This window comes from Phalacrocorax carbo, chromosome 3, assembly GCF_963921805.1.
Source record: "Phalacrocorax carbo chromosome 3, bPhaCar2.1, whole genome shotgun sequence".
Taxonomy (NCBI): domain Eukaryota; kingdom Metazoa; phylum Chordata; class Aves; order Suliformes; family Phalacrocoracidae; genus Phalacrocorax; species Phalacrocorax carbo.
Window position 1 is genome coordinate 119,393,335 of NC_087515.1, and position 18,622 is coordinate 119,411,956.

General features: G+C 37.6%; 1 protein-coding gene across 2 annotated transcripts in view; it reads right to left on the reverse strand.

Moving 5' to 3' along the window:
* Nucleotides 1–361: 361 nt before the first annotated feature.
* The window catches only part of APOB (apolipoprotein B), a 37,773-nt gene continuing 19,512 nt past the window's right edge, over nt 362–18,622 (reverse strand). For both annotated transcript variants that reach the window (XM_064448126.1, XM_064448125.1), the window contains exons 22-29: nt 18,297–18,472; nt 17,981–18,168; nt 17,570–17,715; nt 14,849–15,225; nt 6,306–13,886; nt 5,360–5,474; nt 4,347–4,530; nt 362–3,258 (exon numbers count right to left, since the gene is read on the reverse strand). In XM_064448126.1, the coding sequence (XP_064304196.1) occupies nt 1,435–3,258; nt 4,347–4,530; nt 5,360–5,474; nt 6,306–13,886; nt 14,849–15,225; nt 17,570–17,715; nt 17,981–18,168; nt 18,297–18,472 (10,591 nt within the window). In that variant the 3' untranslated portion in view covers nt 362–1,434. The remainder of the gene's footprint in view (nt 3,259–4,346; nt 4,531–5,359; nt 5,475–6,305; nt 13,887–14,848; nt 15,226–17,569; nt 17,716–17,980; nt 18,169–18,296; nt 18,473–18,622) is intronic.

Below are 18,622 nucleotides of genomic sequence, written 5' to 3' on the forward strand. Positions count from 1 at the left end.
ATCTGGCAGTAGGGATATCAAAGTTGTATAGCCCAACTTGCTCTGAGAGCTCGCTAGATTGGTGTGGACTGCCTTGGAGGAGGGAGCATTATTGCCGTTCAGCATGGACACCGGGCTCTCCCACTTCCAGGACCTGAGCTAGCATCTTTGCATGGTGCTGCTCTGCACTGTAAATGATATGTATCTGCTGCCACAAAACTTACTCGGGTACTTTTAAACTCGTGCTCCATTTCTTCACGTATGGAACGAATCACACCATGGGATGAGAGCAGGCACTCTGGTTTCCCTTAATGAACAAGCAACAATCATATTACGGAGTGAACTTACTGTATCAAAGCAGACACGTACACAAAACTTCTAGTGTCGTTTGTTAAAGAGTTTATTCTCAAAGAGGCAACATTACTTCAGCCTGAGCATGCCTTTCTCAAGGACCATCTATAGGGTTCCAACAGCTGAAAATAAACCATAACAGGTCCACACATTTTCCACTCAAAAGTAGTCCTATTTTGTGAGTGAATTCTTCAACATTACTTAAATTCATCTTTAAATCGAGAATTCATTTAAATGAAGTCTAGGCTTCAGCCTAGGAGACTGAGGGGAAAACCTTTTGACTCCCATCATACACAGTGATGTCAGTGAAACTTTGACAGCTAACTAAACTCGTGATAAGTAAAAGTTAGACAATTTTATGTGAAATCAGAAATATCATGGGGAAACAGGTAAAAACCCCATGTATTTCTGAATCATAAATTAGCCAGTAGAAAGAAAACCCATCTAAAATTCTTGGCATAGTTTTCTGAAAATCGATACATGCATAAATTTATTTTTCTTACCAGAACATTGGTATTATCTGCAGTTTTCCAGGAGTCATATTTCTGTATCTTTTTATTTTTCGATGTTCTTTTTCACGTTTTGATGCTATTTCCAGATATTTTTTTTTTTCATGTTTTTGCACATGCTCTTTTCCTCTTCATTTTCTCCCAAACTTATCTAATAAGGTATTTCTATGCTGAGAAATAGATGTGTTTCCAAGTCTTTCTTCAACTGGCTTATGAACGTGACCTTCATCTTAATACCTGTTTATTCTATGCATTCCATAGCTTTTATGACTATTTACAATCTGTATTGCACGTTATTGGCTTGATCCAACATACAATGAAAGCAAAGCAAAGACTTCCCATTGACCTTGACAATTGTTGGATTAAGCCCTATGGTCCAAGTAAAAGTAGCTGTAATGAATGACACAAAAATGTAATAAAGAACTCATTTATTGGCCCATTAAGCTTATTAAAACAACCTAGTATAGATTATTCAGTTTTCGTTTATAAATTCAGATTCAAACAGTACCTATGTGAAGCTCCAGTATGCTGATTGCTGTTATTTTTAAATACATTCTGGTACAAACTTATTACTTCTCCTCTTCTGGGTGTCCATTCAGGTCTTCATGCGCTGCTGTAAGTTTTCCATAATCTGCTGAAGACTCAGTTGCTCAGTGGCAAGTTGTTCATCAATGAACCCTTGCATTTCTTTCCATTTCCTGGAGCCTTGCTCAATGCCTTGCTGAATCAGTGTATGTGTTAGTTCCACTTTTTTTCTGAGGGCCTCTCTGCTTTTTTGGGGCATTTGGTAAATGGTCTGCCAGTCAACTGGCTTGGGCACATCTATTCTAAGCTCTCCTTGACGAACAGCTATATATGGCTTTATGCTTTCAGCTGTTATTTGCTCAAACCAACGAAGCAGCTCTGAGATATACTGCAGGAATGCAGAGTAATTTTCTATAGTTAGATCAATTAACCTTTTGGCCTCACTGATTAGCTTTTCTTGGGAATGACTGAGCTGCCCATAGATCTCCTGGAGTTTTTCTCTGACTTGCTTGTTATGTTCATTGATTTTCCTCTTCGCAACTGCAGACCAGTATTGGATTTTTTCCTGAGCAGCAGCAGAGAGTTCCATGACCTTCTGTTTTCCTTTTCCTTCAACATCAGTTATAAGGTCATAATATTCCTGGCTGTAGTTTTCCAGCAATTCTCTTACTTGGTCTGTCAGGCGTGTAACAGAGTCAGCAAGATCTCCAACATACTTGTGCCAGTCCACTAGCGTATCTATCAGATTCTTCAGCCATCCTAGTACCTTGTCTTCCACCTCATAGTATTTCACTGACCATCCCAGTGTAGTTGGATCAAAATATTCCTCCCGCAATGCCTTTACATAGAGGAGCAGCTGGTGCAGCTTTTCTGAAAGGTCCTGGAATGCCTTCTGGCTAAAATCTTTGAACTGAGAAATGTATTTTTTAACATCTTCTGCCAAGGATCTCAGTTTCTGTGCATAGTCTGAAGCCATTGCATTTTTGTACAGGTGTTGCATCTGGACTTTGACATCTTCAAAATTTTTGGATTGCAAGCTTCTAACCGTTTCTTCTACCTTCTGGAAAACTTGTTGCACTACTTGTTTCAGTTGCTTAAGCCTTCCTGCAAAGTCAGCTTCCTGGAGAGCAGCAAATGTCTGCCTGATTTTTTCCTGCAAACGTTTCAGCATCTTTTTAATTTGATCAAGTGCATTACGACCTCTAAGAATTGTTTCAGAAGCAGGAACTCTAACTTCCAGTTCATTGATAGCTGCAATCAAGGCATCGAAGTACTCCTGAAGTTTTGAAAGGCATAAATCGGCATTTTTTGCTACCTTCTCTGTAGTCATAAGGTATATTTCTTCACCACTGTACTTTTCAGACAGCCCAGGCACCTGGAACTTTGTGGTCTTCAGGAATTCAATGGCTGAGTCAATTAGATGTTTTATTCTCTTGTGATACTCTTCTATTATGTCAATTGTAGCGTCCAAAAGCTTTGCTTTTAATCTTTGATAGTCCAACTGTTCAGCTTGATCTGCTGCTTTTTGATATAGCTGTTTAGCTTTGACCTTCATCTCCTGATATTTGCCCGAGGCCTCATTGGCAGCTGTGCGAAGCTGAGCATCTATTTGATCTATTTGTTTTACAGCAAATGAGTACGCTTTGTCAGCATTATTCTGCATGATACTCTTCATCTTTAAGGTGGCAGCACTGATTTCCAGTCCCATATGCTCTTTATGATACCGATTAACATACCTATAGACTACATTTGTCATTTTAGGTACTTTTTCTTTTAGACCCAACAGCAAGTCTTTGGCAGCATCCTCTTTCCAGTTGAATTTCATTTGAATCAGGTCAGGTTTCTTGAAGGATATCTCACTCTTTAATATGTCAATGTCCTTCTGAGGAGCAGACTGAAAGTATAGAACAGGATAAGAAAAATGTAGCTTATATATGGAACAAATCCAATATTATTTATAGTGTATTTCAACACTCTAATTTTTCACCTTTCATTTTATTATATATTAGGACAAATACACTACATTTTTTTGTCTACTGTGTGTTTGCTTTCATCTTGAAAGGTTATTTTGGAAGAAATTATACTGCATCAAGCTACATTGTGCCTCTTCAAACAGCAGGACTAGAACATAATTTAGTCTGGTCTTTTTAAAAATTTGACTGCAAATAAGATTTTTGCTTCCTTTGTATTAAATGCCTACCATGTCTCATAAGGCATGTGAATTACTGAGGAAAATGAGCCTTCTGCTCATTCTTGAAATAATTTAAAGTGATTTCAAAAAGCATTGTCTTCATATGAAAATATTAGAGGATTTAATTTTGTAATCATTTAAATCAATGAGACAATTTAGACAGTTACTTAAGAGTAATTAAAGATCCTCAAATGAGAATCTTTTTACATAAACAAAGTTTCTAGTTTTCGGTAGTAGATAGTGAATTATGAGCTGCTTGTGATTCCCAAATAGGTATATCATTTTGGAAGGCAAGATTTTGAGTTTGAAATTTTCGTAGCATGTCAATAATAACAGTATGTTTTGTTAGCAAATCTAGTAAGAATGTAATTCTCATAATGTACTGTGATTTATTAATGGATTAAAAAAGACACTCTACAGATGTTCTGACCTCTTCCAGTGGCCTGATACCTATAATGGCCACTTCCGTAGTAGTTACAAGTAGCTTGATGGGTATACATTAAACCTGATGGGTGACTTTGTACTTTTTTTTGCTTTCATTGGGTGTGCCTTCTTGATCAAAGAGAGGGCAAAATTAACTGTGTGGAGGAGCTGAAACAGCCTCTTCACACAGATGCTACTTTTAGTACTGGAAAGGCCAGTGCAGGAAAAAAAACCTGCTAACACACTTTTTCTTTGGACAAAGGGTGGTTAACTTATGTCTTACCACAAACATACACAAACTTTAAAATTTAACTTTTCCTCTGACCACACCCAACCTTTTTGCTTTTGATTGTTCATATCAAGCTTACCCGATTTCGGTAGTAAACTTTTGCTGTGAGAATGTCAGTGTCCTTTTCAATGACATAGCCCAAGGTCCCAGCAGAGGGTGAAGACACTGAGCCGGATAAGCTCTTGTCAGTCTCTCGATAACGCATATGAACGTCTGTAAAAGTTGGGCTGATGATGTCTAGTGATGCAGTGTTGTCCATGACTCTACAACAGTGAATACACAGCTATGAAGGAATGCACAAAGCACAGGCCAATGCAGTATGTCTAAATACATTACCACCTATTATTTTATATATATGTGTATATATATGTAGCAATGCCTTTGTCATCAAAAGAAAATGTAGAGTTTTACTATCCACATTTCTTAGGATTTAGCCTAACATTCAAAACTCCACATCACCCCAGTTTTCCTGTTGTAGGTAAAACTAGATTGAGCTCTGTTGAGACTTTGCATTAAATTAGGGCAGCAAAACAAAACCTGTGACTGTACCACTGTCAGCTTTCTATAGAATTCTACAAGCTGACTGCAATTTTTTCCATCAATACAAGTATAAGCAGTACTTTTTATCTGCGTTTGTACTTGCCTTCACAGACACCGTCCCTTGGATATATCAAAACAACACTTGCAGAGCAAAACAGGCAGTTAGAAGGCCAGCTCTGCAAACCCTAGTACTGATACTTGTTAATAACAATTACTTCAATGGCTTATGGTGAAAGAGGGATCCAGTGGAAAAAAAAAACGCAAACTATGTTGATGGTCAGATCTAGAACGGCTCTGACTATAAAACACTGTGTTTATATATCAGCAGTTTTCTGAAATGGGGCTGCTGAGAAGAGCTATTCTAGAAATGCTGAGAGGGAACAGCTTTCCAGCTATCTCAAGAGGGAAAAAGGCACAGCCAGTAATGACAGAGTAGCTACACAGGTTCTTATCAATTGCAGCAAAACACTCCGGGGCACTAGAGATCAAAGCAACAACACATCATTGGCAACTTTGTCTATTATATATTATATTATTAGAGCAAATCTTTACCTAATTCCCGAAATAGTAAGATCTTCCTTGTAGTTTGCGCTCATGTCACGATGTGAAAAGCTGCCAGTTGTCTTCATTACTAACATGCCTTCTTCATATTTGTAGTTTGAAACAACTGTGAAAAAGATTTCAACTGTGTGTATTTCCAGAATTTACCAGCAAGCAATACAAAATACATATCCAGTTGCATGTTAGATGGCCAGTTGTGGGGTGTCTCAGTAGTATGTAAAATTATTCATCAAGAAACTGAATGCCCATAAGGCCTCAAATAAAGAGATATGAAAATATCTGTTCAACTGGAGTATTTTAAAATTAATTTTTTCTCTGTATTTAGAATAACATGGATATAACAGTTTGTATTCACGCAGATCATAAATGGGGATTCTAATTTCTTGAGAGTTTAGAATTTTATTCTGATGATTATTTTTAGTATTATTATCAAGTCTAGAACTCAGGGCTATATGGGACTCCAGATTTCTCTGAGTTGAAGTAATTTTTGAAATCAAATATGCTTAATTCCTAAGGAAGAAAATAGGTATTTCTTTATCTCAACTGAATCAATTAAAAAGTCAGCCTGACTTCTCTCCTTTACATGTATTATTGTAAGTAATGGGGGAATGTTATGTTTTTCACAATTTAAAGTGAGAAACTGCTACACAGAAAAGAGATCTTTTCCATGGTTTTTCACAGTATGCCATTAGTTATACATATACCTATACATATGTATACCTATACATATACATATATCTAGTTGCTAGCCTTTGGAGTGACTGACTGAGACTCTGATAATATTTTATGAAAAAATGCTGCTGACGATAAAAGAAGTGTAATCTAATGTGAACGTTAAATAGAACTTCATTCTCAAAGTTCTGGAAAAAAAAATCTGAAAAAGACCAGTATACAGTACTTCCCCCGAAATTGTGCATAATGAACTTTAATGCCTTACCATTCAAGTCATATTCCAGGAACTGCAATGTTGAGCTGCAGGTAGAGTCAATGGACTGTTCGAAAGAGTCCTTTTTGTTTGTTAAGTCTGTCCTCCAGGTGACATTGTACAAAGGAGAAGCAACTTTGAAAGAGCCAGTCAAGGCACCAAATGATGGGATGTAGATTCCAGCAGGCAGGGATATTTTGAGAGGTGGAATCTCAATTTTCTGTTCAGGAATTGTAATTGTAGGCAGATCAAAATCTGCAATCTTATTAGCTACTTCATCCAGATCTACATGGAAACTGCCAAGAGAAACACTCTTTGGAAGAGAGAATTGAGACACAGTTATTTGGTATTCAGGTATTGTCACCTCAAAATATGGTATTTTATATTCTTCTAATGTAATATAATTGGCTCCTACATCCACTTTGGGGAATCTTAGTTTTGGCAGTGTGGGAAAATTGACATCGAATGGCATTGTTTTTAGTGTCTGTGGAATTTTTACATTGCGCAAGTCAATGGTGTATGCTGGGACCTGGAGAGTGGTAAAAGGAACTCTGAACTCTGGAGTGCTGAGAACAGGGCTTGGAACCTTTAAGTGTAACTCGGGAATACTGAAAGTGAAGCCATCAGTCAGCTTATTCACAGGTAAGGGGAAAAAGTAACCATCATCACTCTTTGTGTATACGAGGGATGCTGAACCATTTAAGTACTGTTTCCTGTCAGTGCTGGTAGTGACATCCAACTTCAAGATATCCCATAAGCTCTTCTCAGCAACAGGACACTTTATGTTTTTGAGGAAGTCCATGTATCCTTCCAAAGATCCAGAAATATCAAACTTTGCCTTTGATTTGTCATTTGATATGTGCATATCATGACTGAGAGATAATGACTGAATGTGGCCTTCACCCTTCCAGCCAACTTTCTGGTTTGCAGTACTGATTTTCACTATGACAACTTGATTAACTGAGGCTGTGTCCAGGAAGGAATTTGGCTGAGAGGCTTGAATCTGAAGATCTGCTGATATACCCCAAGGAGCCAGCTCCAAGGTTGCTTTGCATCTCTGAGCCCCTGTTGTTGTGAAGAGAGGTGTATATCGTGCATAATTCTTCCCATTGTGCTCCCAGACTGCATAAACACGACGGGTGGATGCTTCAACTGCAAGTATTTCTTTCATTTCACTGTTCCAGAGTCCATCTGCTTTCGAGTGGGCCTCAAGCTTGAGAGATGACCGAGCTCCATTAGCATTCAGATAGGTGTTTGCCTCATGGTCGAGACTTCCAGAAAAGGCATTTCCAGTGTAAAATACTCCATCAATATCCCCACTTGTAGACGTTTCTACTGATATGTAAGATGTAAGACTCTCTAAAGCAAGTTTGTGAGCAATTCCTCCCTTAGCACTGGTGCCATATTTTGGAGTATTAAAATCATACATTAATTTTAGCCCTGAGGAAAGAGTGGGTTTAGACTTAGTATTTCCAGAAAGTTCTTGGCTGAAATTAATTTTCAAAACTGGTGTGTTGATTTCTGCATTTGTTGCCACTGAAGCTTCCATGTTCCTCTTTGTGAGACTAATAGTGCTGTCATGATTTCCTCCTAGAAATTTGTTATTATTCAGGGACAATGCTGTGGCGAGCTTCAACCCTCTTTTTCTTGTCAAACTTGTTGAACCATCCAGCCTAAACTGCAGTGCATCAATGACAGAAGATGATGAGACACTGAGTTGCCCAGCAATATCTGACTGATTGAACAGGCCAGCATTTGCAGTTAAAGTGATCACACTGGATTTAAATGAGAAGTCGTAAGTGATGTTTCCCATGGCAGGAATTAAGATGTGATTTGACGGGCTGTTGATTCTGAATCTAGGAAGCTTTAGAGTGCGTAGATCCTGTGGGACATGAAGGACTGGAAGCTCCAGAGAAGGTAAGACTAGTGTGTAAGATGGTACTGAAAAGCCAATAAATGGGACTGTGAATCCTGTTGTGCTTATTTCTTTTGGGAGCATGTAACCAAAGGCTGGCATCTCAGCAGTAAAAGGAGAAACCTCAATATTCACAACTGGAATGGTGTAGCCTGGAATCCTGAAGGTCCGCGGTAGTTTGTTCAGTGTTGTCTGTATTTTGTATTTGTCAAATTTTGTTTTGGCTTCATTATATGACTTTGTGAGAAAATCCAAAGCGGCGTTTCTTCCTCTCTCAAAATGCTTGTTGAAGAAACTGATATATTTATTAAGTGCTTCGTGCACTGTTGCTAAAGGAATGGGGATTACATGCATGTCTTTGTTTTTCTCATACCGAGCATTCAAATTTAAATCAAAGGATTGTCTTGTTGTCTTCAATAAATCCTTCAGGCCTACCTGTTCCCACAGTGAATAATCTTTCAGCTGAGGGGTTTTGATTTCAGTGTAGGGAATCTGAAACTGAGGAATGGTTAGAGGAATATTTAGGAAGTCCAGGTTGGCATCTCCATTCATTTCAGCATGAGCTTCAATTCTGTCATCATTGTTGCCAGCAGACATATTATGGGAATATCTGTACTGATTGAACCTGCCACTAGCTTGCCAGCTGAGCTGCTGAACAGAGGAACTGAGTGCAAAACGGTAGTTATTCAGGAAGTCAATTTTGCCAGTCAGTTTCATTGGGAAGCTGATTTTCACATTTCCATCATTGTTTGTTAACAGACGAATTTCAAAAGGCTGTGCCAAGAAGGAAACCTCATTATTTATGGTTCCAGTAATCCGTCCATTGAGCCGAGCATTGTGGGAGCTTGTGAATTCTACTTTCAATCCTCCAAGCTGTCCTGTGCCTTTTAGATTCAGAACACTACGTCCCACACGCTGTGACTCAATTTCAGACTGAATCTGAAGTGTTGCGTAGTTTAGGAAACCACATTCATATCTGACAGCTTGGTTGACTTTCAGGTACTTATCATTTATTCTGTTGTTGGCTGAAAATGTAATAATGGGGCCCTCAATCCTGACAATGGCATGTGAATCATGAGTGCCTTCATCAGAGAAATTAGGAGAAGCCCATTTCCAGTTTCCTTTACCAGTAGAGGTAAATGATGTGTGTCCTGCTTCTACCTCTGCTGTCATATTATGGACCAGATCAGCCTGGCTGGAGAAATCAGCTTGTGGAATATTCAGTCTGTGGGAATATGCCACTCCACTCTTCATCCATATTTTCCTTTGCAGTTTGACCATTAAATTATTCTGTAGTTCTACTGAATTTTTCGTTGTATGTAAGTTCACTCTAGTTGAAGCTTCACCTTCTACCAAAGTCCCTAAAAATACCACTTCACTGGTGTGATCAACTTTAAGGTACCTGTGGTTGATCTTCATGGAATTTTTAAGGTTCAGCTGCTTCATCTCAGGGGCCAAGAGACGTAAATCTGCAACACCACTAAAAACTAGGAAGTCTAACTTGGACGTTGTTTGAGCTGAAATGGAGGTCACGAAATCTGGACTGTTTGCAGATTTTGTTGTATTATGAACCTCAGCTTGTGCAGACAGTGTAAAGAATGGAGAGGAGACTCTGAAAACACCAGACAATTTGCCAAATGTAGGGAGAGTCACAGAATGTGGGATACGTGGAAGCTGGAACTCTGGTATCTTCATGTTAGGAATCTGGAGCTCATTTAGATTTAGCTTTGGAACCAATAATTCTGGTATTTGAAGCCGAGGCATTCGTATTTCTGGGAAAGAAATGCTGGAAAAAGGCATATCTCTCATCTTCAGATCTTTAAAATATGAATCAACTGCTGGCAACTGAAATTCACCAGATATGAGTTTGTCTATTGTTCTCACAATCTGAAGTTTAATCTCATTCAAGTCAATTGTATAGGAAGGAACTTTAAAGGTATTTAGAACTGTAAATTCTGGGGTAGTAAATTTCACTGGGATTTTCATGTCCTTTAGTCTCTTAATATTTATCTCATAGGAGGGGAAATGCAGATCAGTCAGTGGAATAATGAAGTCTGGTGTTTGAAATGTTGCTTCCCGAAGACTTCGGAGACTAACCTCAAAGGCAGGTATAGTGACTATAACAGTTCTGATTTCGGGGACTTTAAATCCTGTTTCAACAAACTGGTTTAAATTTTCAGCCCAATTTTTTAGATCATACTTTTCAGCCAAAGCAACAATTTTCTTAAAAGCTATGTTCCACTGGTCAGAAATGTATGTAACGACAGAGTTATAGAATTGGCTTATCTTCTGAAGATACCACTGGAATTCCTGGGAAATATCCATTTCAGAAATCCTGTCTCGCAGGTCATCCAGATGTTCATTTACTTTGGCTTTCAGATTAGCAAATGTTGTTGAGTTTATGAGCTCCTTGAACCAGTTAATTATTGCAGCAAGCTTTGTGTCCCTTAGTTGTTCTATGTATTTTGAAATCACAGCTCTAAAATCTTTCATATACTGTTTCAGTGCTTCTGCTTTCTGTGGGAGTTCTAGATTTCTGAGTTCCTCATTTATTTTCTGGGTCACTTCTCGGATTTTGTTATTTGTGTCATCAACAAACCGGTTATAGTCAAAAGACTTGAGCATTCTAATAACCATATCAAGGAACTTATTGACTTCCTTTATCATCGTTTCATAATCAAAGGTTTGCACTTTCTTAACAGCATCATCAATAAAAGCAACAACTTTATCAAAGCATGACTTTACATCAATATTCTTCAGGTAAATGGTCAGTCTCTGGACAGTTTCTTTTATTCTGTACTGGTTCAGCAGTTCTATCATTCTGTCTATTAAAAAATATACCTGCTTATCAATTTCATATTTTACAATTAGTTTGTGCACATGACCTCGGAAAGCGCTGATCTTCTCAGATACTTCATACTCCTCCATCCAATTTAGAATAAAGTCTTTGATTTGCTTAAGAACTTCATTAATTTTTTCAATTGGTAATGAATGCTTCAATTTTTCTAAAAGTTCTTTAGCATCAAACATTTTAATCTGCTGTTTAAATTTTTCTGCAATGTGTCTGAAATCAATATTCTGAATCTGAATCTTGAGTTGTTCTAGGTTTTCCTGTATCCTAGCTGTAATCCTGTACTCATCATCTAAGTTTTTAAAAAAAGCCAAAGTGCTGCTTCCAATTGTGCTAGGATAATATTGGCGAAAAAAAAATTGCAATTTTTGAATAATTTCAACTACTGTCATTCTTATCTTATATTTGTTATCCAGAGCTGTCATTGTTTCAACTATGTGGTCAAGAAGCTGTGCAATAAGTGCTTCGATGTCATACTGCTCATAATGATCTTTGATGTATTGCTCAATTTGTATCAGATAGTCCTGCAGCTGAGACAGTATTTTCTGAAGATTGTCCATGGCTTTTTCCAGCATCATTTGGAGATCATCAGATGTTATACTGTAGTCTTTTGTGAAAGCAACCAAATTATTTTTCATGCTGCTAACTCTGCCTTTCATATCTAATTTGTCCATGTAATCATTAATGTGCTGTGGGAGCTTATCCAAAGCTGCCTTGTATTTTGTCAGATGTTGTTCTATGTTAATGTTCTTCAGGTAACTTTGTATGCCCTGCAGTATGGATAGAATGGTGCCTCTGATTTCTTCAAAGTAAACTGGCAAATGTTCCAAGAATGGTAGGTTAATAACATGAATATCTTTGTTTTTGTCATACTTCACAGAGCCAGAGATGCTGAATTCTTGAGGCTCTGACACACCACTCCGGAGGCCCAATGCGTCAATTAAATTAACTTCTTCAGATGTGAATGGTAGTGTGACTGATGTATCCATTACAGAGAGATCTGCCAAAGCTCTTCCACTAAGCTCCACACCAGTCTTTTCTGCATCATTGTAAACACTGAGCTCTTGTGAATATACATTATTGTTTAGCTGACTTTTCCATTTCCAAGCACTCGACTGCTCTGATGGAGTAAAAAGCACATGCACTTTGCTATCAAGCAGGGTAGTGTATCTTCCTCTAGACTTCAAGCTATGACTGGTAGATCCCCTGTAATCATGGGAGAAAGTAAAAGCAAGAGCCTCTGCTTTAAACAGGAATTTGCTGTAAAGGTCACCTATGTGTTCACCCATAGCAATCAGCTTTCCGTTACCATTGGTATGTATGTCAGCAGTGATCGCAAATGGGGCCATAGTGGAACGCACAGTGTTGCTGAAACTGAGGGATTTGGAATTACAGTTTGTGTTCATAGTAACTGAGGAAGCAAGTCCTGCCACATTCAGATTAACTCTGTGACTCACAGCTGTGCCTTGAACATTTGCGACTGTATCGGTTTTAAAGTTTGCAGCTAGGTCAGCAAATGTCATGGTGTAGGTATGCCTTATTTCATCTGCTCCATAGGCTCCTCTGACATTGCCACCCAAGTTAAGCTTCAGAGGCTCAAGAAGTAGTTCTGCTTGGTTGGAAACTTCTGTTTTAATGTATTTAATATTATTGCTTAGTTTAGCTGTAAGTGAGCTAGGCTGCAGCTGTAGGTCAAAAACATGCTTGTGGAACTTGTCAAAGCTGAAGCTGTTGTCTAACTTCGAAGCAAATGTTAAGGATAAGCCAGGAATATTCAAATCATTTGTGTACTCCAACTTAATCTCTTTGAATGATCCTTGCAAATTATTTGAAAACTTGAGTCCTTCTCTATTGAGTCTGAAGTTTAAAACATGCTTATTGTCCATACCCAGAACTGTACTCTGATATTCACTTCCCAGCGTTATTTCTGCTAGGCTCACTCTTCCACCTAGATTGAATTTTGCATTGTTTCTACCATAACGCCCAGAAGAGGACAGTGACATGGAGCCTCCAGCAGTATCAAGTTTGGCATTCATTTCACTCTGCATTGTCCATGGACTAAACTGCACATTTGTGGTTGCGCTGCTGGCTAGACCGTACTGATTTATGTTGAGTGATGACTTATGTGCAGCTCGATTCCTTTGATCAGTTATAGAGATATCGGTGTTGAAAACAAGATCCTGGGAAATGAGAGAACCTGTGAACAAGGCATAACACTGGGTTTCCTTGTAAGTGGCTTGGTACTCAGATCGAAGTGCTGCCGTCTTCTTTGACAAAACTACTTCAAGCTTATTGACACCTGCAATGTGTCGATACCTCCCATTTGTTTCAGATGACATTTTCAGCTGGCTGTTTTCATACTTCAGTGAAGCTGTGTTCTTTAATAGTCCGCTTTGTACATCAGAAACTGAAGTAACAGTAAATAAATCATCACTGTATCTGCCAGATATCTGATTGGTAGCCTGAAGGTAAGAAGAATCAAACTTCAGATTTGATTTTCCTTCTAAAACCTGTCTCTTTTCATTGTATGAGCTTGACAGAGTGTAAATGCTTCTTGCAAAGACAGAAGCCACTTCCAGCTGCCCTTCCATCTTGACATTATTGATATTCACATTATTTGTCTTTTCAGAAACAATATCACCGGAAAGTGAAAGGTGAGGACCCAGAGTGCTGGATGCCATAAGCGATATGGTGTAGTTTGCAATTGGAGTAGGTTCATAACTCTTTGTCCTAGCCAACTTAAAAACTGATGTTAAGAGTCTGTGCTTCAGGTGATTTTCATATGCATAGGTGAATCCATTCCTATCATACGATGCCTCTCCAGAACCTGAAATGGGAAAAAGGAATCAAAAAATGTCAGTGGAATTTATACCTTTTTGTCTTTAAGACTTTGTCTGATGCCACTAAGTTTTTATGTTACTGCTTGAATTACAATTACTGTTGTTATATGATTTTGCTTTAAAGTCCAAAATGTTTTGGTAAATCCTGAATATTGCTATTAAAATTGTTATTATTTTGATATTTGGGGCTAAAGTTTTGAACTATGAATAAATTAAATCTCTACACTACTCTACTAAATATAATTATGTGAAATGACATGAAGTTATGTCATTATTTAAACTTAAATTAAGAAGAATACTCTCAAGAATAGCCCATATCTAACATTCGTGGTTTTTAATGTTTTCTTCATCATGCATCATTTATGGTGGGGAGTTTAGAAAATACTGAAATTAGCTTGTCCTTTCGCAATCTGAGAACATAAACTGCAATTTTAGCGGAACTAACTTAAAAATAGTCTTAAAAAGTCGTAGGACCTATCCAGTCTGAGTCTGGGATAACTGCTATGTAGTTATGGCAGTATATGGATATATATAAATGTTAAAAAAATTATATATGTGCGTATATATATAAAAATAAAGCAAGAAATAAACTCTGTGAGCATACCTATACATTCACCTGCACACCTGATTTTGAAAGCACTTGACTTGACAGATACACAAGTATTTGTAGAATCATGCCTTCAGTTTTGAAGGACTTTTTCTCCAGTAGGGAATATCTAGGAAAATATGGACCCTAAAAGTCTTTATTGAATTAAACTGACTTGACCTTTAGTGCCTGAATAAACAGACTCACATAATATCTTTAAAAACAAAGAGAAAGTGATTTGAGATTATACAACACCTTTCTTTAAATAAGCAACAGGAAAATGAATGTGCTGTACCTGATACATCGAAAATAAAGTCATTAAAATGGTTTTGCCAACATTGCAGTATTAGCACACATTCTTACCTTTCACACTGTAGGAAAGTAGCTCAAAAACTGAATCAGCGTTCGTGGTATAAGTAGTTCTTATGCTGGATGCTTTCTCTGTGGTGCTATTAGCCAAAGTGTATACTGCTGTCCAGTTGTAAAAGTTGCTGTACATATTAGCAGAGACCTCTAAAGAGCCAAGTAAAGGCACACGAAGAGGATAGGATTCTGGAACAGTAAATGTTGGGATTCTGTATTCCTGAGATGGCACACTTATTCCCATTGACTCCATTACCAGAGGAGGTGTTTTAACAGTCTGTGGCACTCTTATGTCACGGGATGATCTTCCACCAAATGGCAATGGGATATTAACTAGAAAACTGTTCTTATTTAAGCTGTATCTGATCCGGCCTTCACTAGAAAATAAAAATTACTCTATTAGAAACTGTAAGTCCATGAAGCACATACAGAAAATTCCACGATTCCTACTATTCCCATGATACTAAGCTTGCTTACATGCTTATATCAATGTCCTGACTTCACGTTTAGAGAGAAATGTAATGATTATCTATTACCAACAGGACTTTTTAAGCACTCATCTACCAGAATTTACTGAAAGCACTTTCAATATGAGCGAATTCTGTCAATGTTTTTCCCCTTATTTCATAATCATGGAGACTCATAGGTCAAGTAGTCCAGAAACACATTCTTTCTGTAATAACTTGCATTAGAAGTCAAAGGTTCCTGATTCTTTGTTCAGAGCTTAACTAACTTCAGCTCACAGGTGGAGAGTGTCATTCAAGAGGCTAAATACACAATTGTTATAAATCTTGCATTTGATTTTCTACTCTGAGAATCCAAATCTGCTTTATGAACATTAATGAAAAGAGGTATTGGTATGAAAATGATCCTCAAGCTGAAGGAATTTGAATGAAAACAGCTGACATATAGGAAAAAAAAATCCTCCAAAAACACAGCCGCACTTGTGCAGTGTGGCACACTGACTACCAGAAAAAGGCCATTATATTCTTCTTAAAAAAAGTGGTGCAATCTTATAGAAATGCATGAAAAGTCTTACTAGCATTAGGAGTTGTAAGAACCTAAATTATAAAGAACTTATCTTTCTGATGATAAGTGTTTCAAAAGTTTCATCCAAATATTCTGTATTTATTTTATTCTGAATAAAAATAAATAGAAATCTAACCATTTGACAAAGAACTCGGACTGGAAAAAATGGATTGTCAGCTGAAAAGCTCGTGGGCAAAAAGTGTCATTACGAAAAGGCAAAACAGGAGGAAACTAGTCCTTAATTTGTGCATGAACAATAAGCTGGCAAAGATGCTTTTCTTGTTTCCCTAACTGGTCTTTTATATTACAAAATCTTCTTTTTTACACTTAAAGTTACATCCTAAGGTAAAAAGTAAGAGAACGCTTTTGAAATTTGCTCCTTTACGTCAAATGGTTAAAAAAGCAACATCACAGAGCAGTAGAAATTCCTATTATTATTATAATGTGCACTGCTGATAAGAACATAGTAGAAAAATACAGTTTTTCCTTGCTTAGACTTAGCTAAGGAACATAATAGAAGAGATGTGTGTCATTAACATACAGTTTCATATTACCACAGTGAAAGACAGTACATGCAAAAACAGCTCTAAGAGAAATGAAATGCAAGACTGTTCTCCATCTGTTTTTTGTAATCCAATCGTACACTAGCTTCTGTTGTCCTTTACATTCATTTCAGCCATCAATATTTCCCTAGCTCATGGGAAAAATATACAGACGTGTCTCTATTTATCACAGTGGTAGCTGTGGGTATATTCTGAAGCAACACTGTTCCTTGAGTTCTTATGCACGGGTAGAGCAGCAATGTGATATCCACACTAAATGGTAAGAACTGTATGTACTAGGAACTGTAATGAGAGCAAATCCTGGCAGGTGCATGAGCATTTTAAAGTCTAGATCCACTCTTGATGACTTACAGTCTGATTTCCCAAAAATAGAAGAAATACATTATCTATCTGCCTTCCAGTCTCCTTTTTTGTTTGTCAAACCCTACTTTTTAGAAATTTTTAACATATTGGATGATTTATATCAAATTTGACAGAAGGATAAAAGCCTCAAGTGTAATTACATTCATCCAAGGTTTGTGAAACTCTCTTTTAGCTGGAGGAGATGGGCCCAAACTAGTGCAAGCATCCAGTCTATGTGTGTACAACCATGGCATGTGTTGCCTCTGAGCAAGTGACAGATGGACTTAGACATGGGAAGAGGTCAGGGTACTATACTGGTGGAGGTCAACCAGTCTGTGCAAGGGAATGGGAAGAACTGTCCAATAGGACTGCACAGGAAAAAAGTAGAGATATTAGGGTTATGGCCAAAGACAAAGGGTCTGTAGGGATGCAGGACACAAATGTATGGGAAACCTGGCTTCATTAGTTCTGTGGCTTAGAGTAAAGATTGTTGAACACTGTATTTTTGTTCAGTTCTCATTACTATAAACCACAATACTTTAGAATACATTGACACACTGCAGGAATGACTGTTCTGAAGTCAAATCTGTATTAAAGACATGCATCATTTCCTCCATATAATTTCAACCCTCTGGTCTTAATTTCTTTGCTATGATCCCAATTTTATTCTAATATTTACAGCAATTCCCTGCTGTTTTATAAAACAAACTAAAATAAAATAATACAAAAATATGAACAAATATCTATTTTCAGTTTCCTGTGTGACTGTCCCAATATCTTTCCCTACCTTTTCAGGAAAAATTCTTCAGGAATGGTGATAACAGGCAAGCTAATTTTCTGAACGTTCAGTTCCTGCAGTACACTTAGTTTGTCTTGCAGAGTCTGGGCATAGGGGACATCTTTTGATGCCTTTTGCAGCCAGGTGTTGGTTGCCTGCAATGAGGAGACAACTTTTTCAAAGTGAATAACAAGTTTTAGGGCTTCCCAGTAAGTTATCTGAAAGCCATTGTAACTATCCACATACTGAACCCTAGGCATCTGATGAAGTGATCAGTTTGATCAAAGTTGGAAATATACATCTCATTGAATCTGATGAGTGTTTTTACAAGTAGTTCCACTTTTGGCTTCCAAGGGGGAGGTGAGAATTCACCAGGACTATGTGGTCAAGCTGTAATATCTACTGTAGGTTGAAACATACCACGATAAATTGTGACACAATATGTCGCAGTGTCATATCTGTATGAGCCACTTTCCGATCCAGCAGTTCATTGGCATGCTTCTCTAAAGTTTTTGGGTAGTCTGAAAAGTCAACTGGGAAGCCAGAAGATATTTTTTTCACAGCAGCACTGGCACCTGAATTCCACTCTAGCTCAACTTTCTCAGACTCTGAAAATCATTAGTTTAAAAGAAAAGAGTAAAATTAGTAATATTCTATTTAGGGATATACAATGAACTAATGTAAAAAGATGGTTAAATTTACAGGTTATATATGTGGATTATGTTTTTGCTCCTACCATATCTAAGAAGAACTCTTCCTGAAATTGAGTTTCCAGGAGTTGTTGCAGTTGAGCTCATCTGAAGATATGCTTTGGTTGGTGAATAATTAACCAATGCTTCAGTTCCAAGTTCGGTTTGCAGGCGAGGAACAGAAATGGTGCCTCTTAACATTGCTTCTTCCATTCCAGCATATCTGTGAAAGCAAAAAGTACATGTGAATGTAAGACATTTTGCTCTGCTTTTTCACTTATGGTTCAGGAGCAATTTCTGCATTTAAATCTATAGTAAAAGCATAATCAGTGTTATGAAAAATAGACTGAATCAAACTTGTGAACTCTGTTAC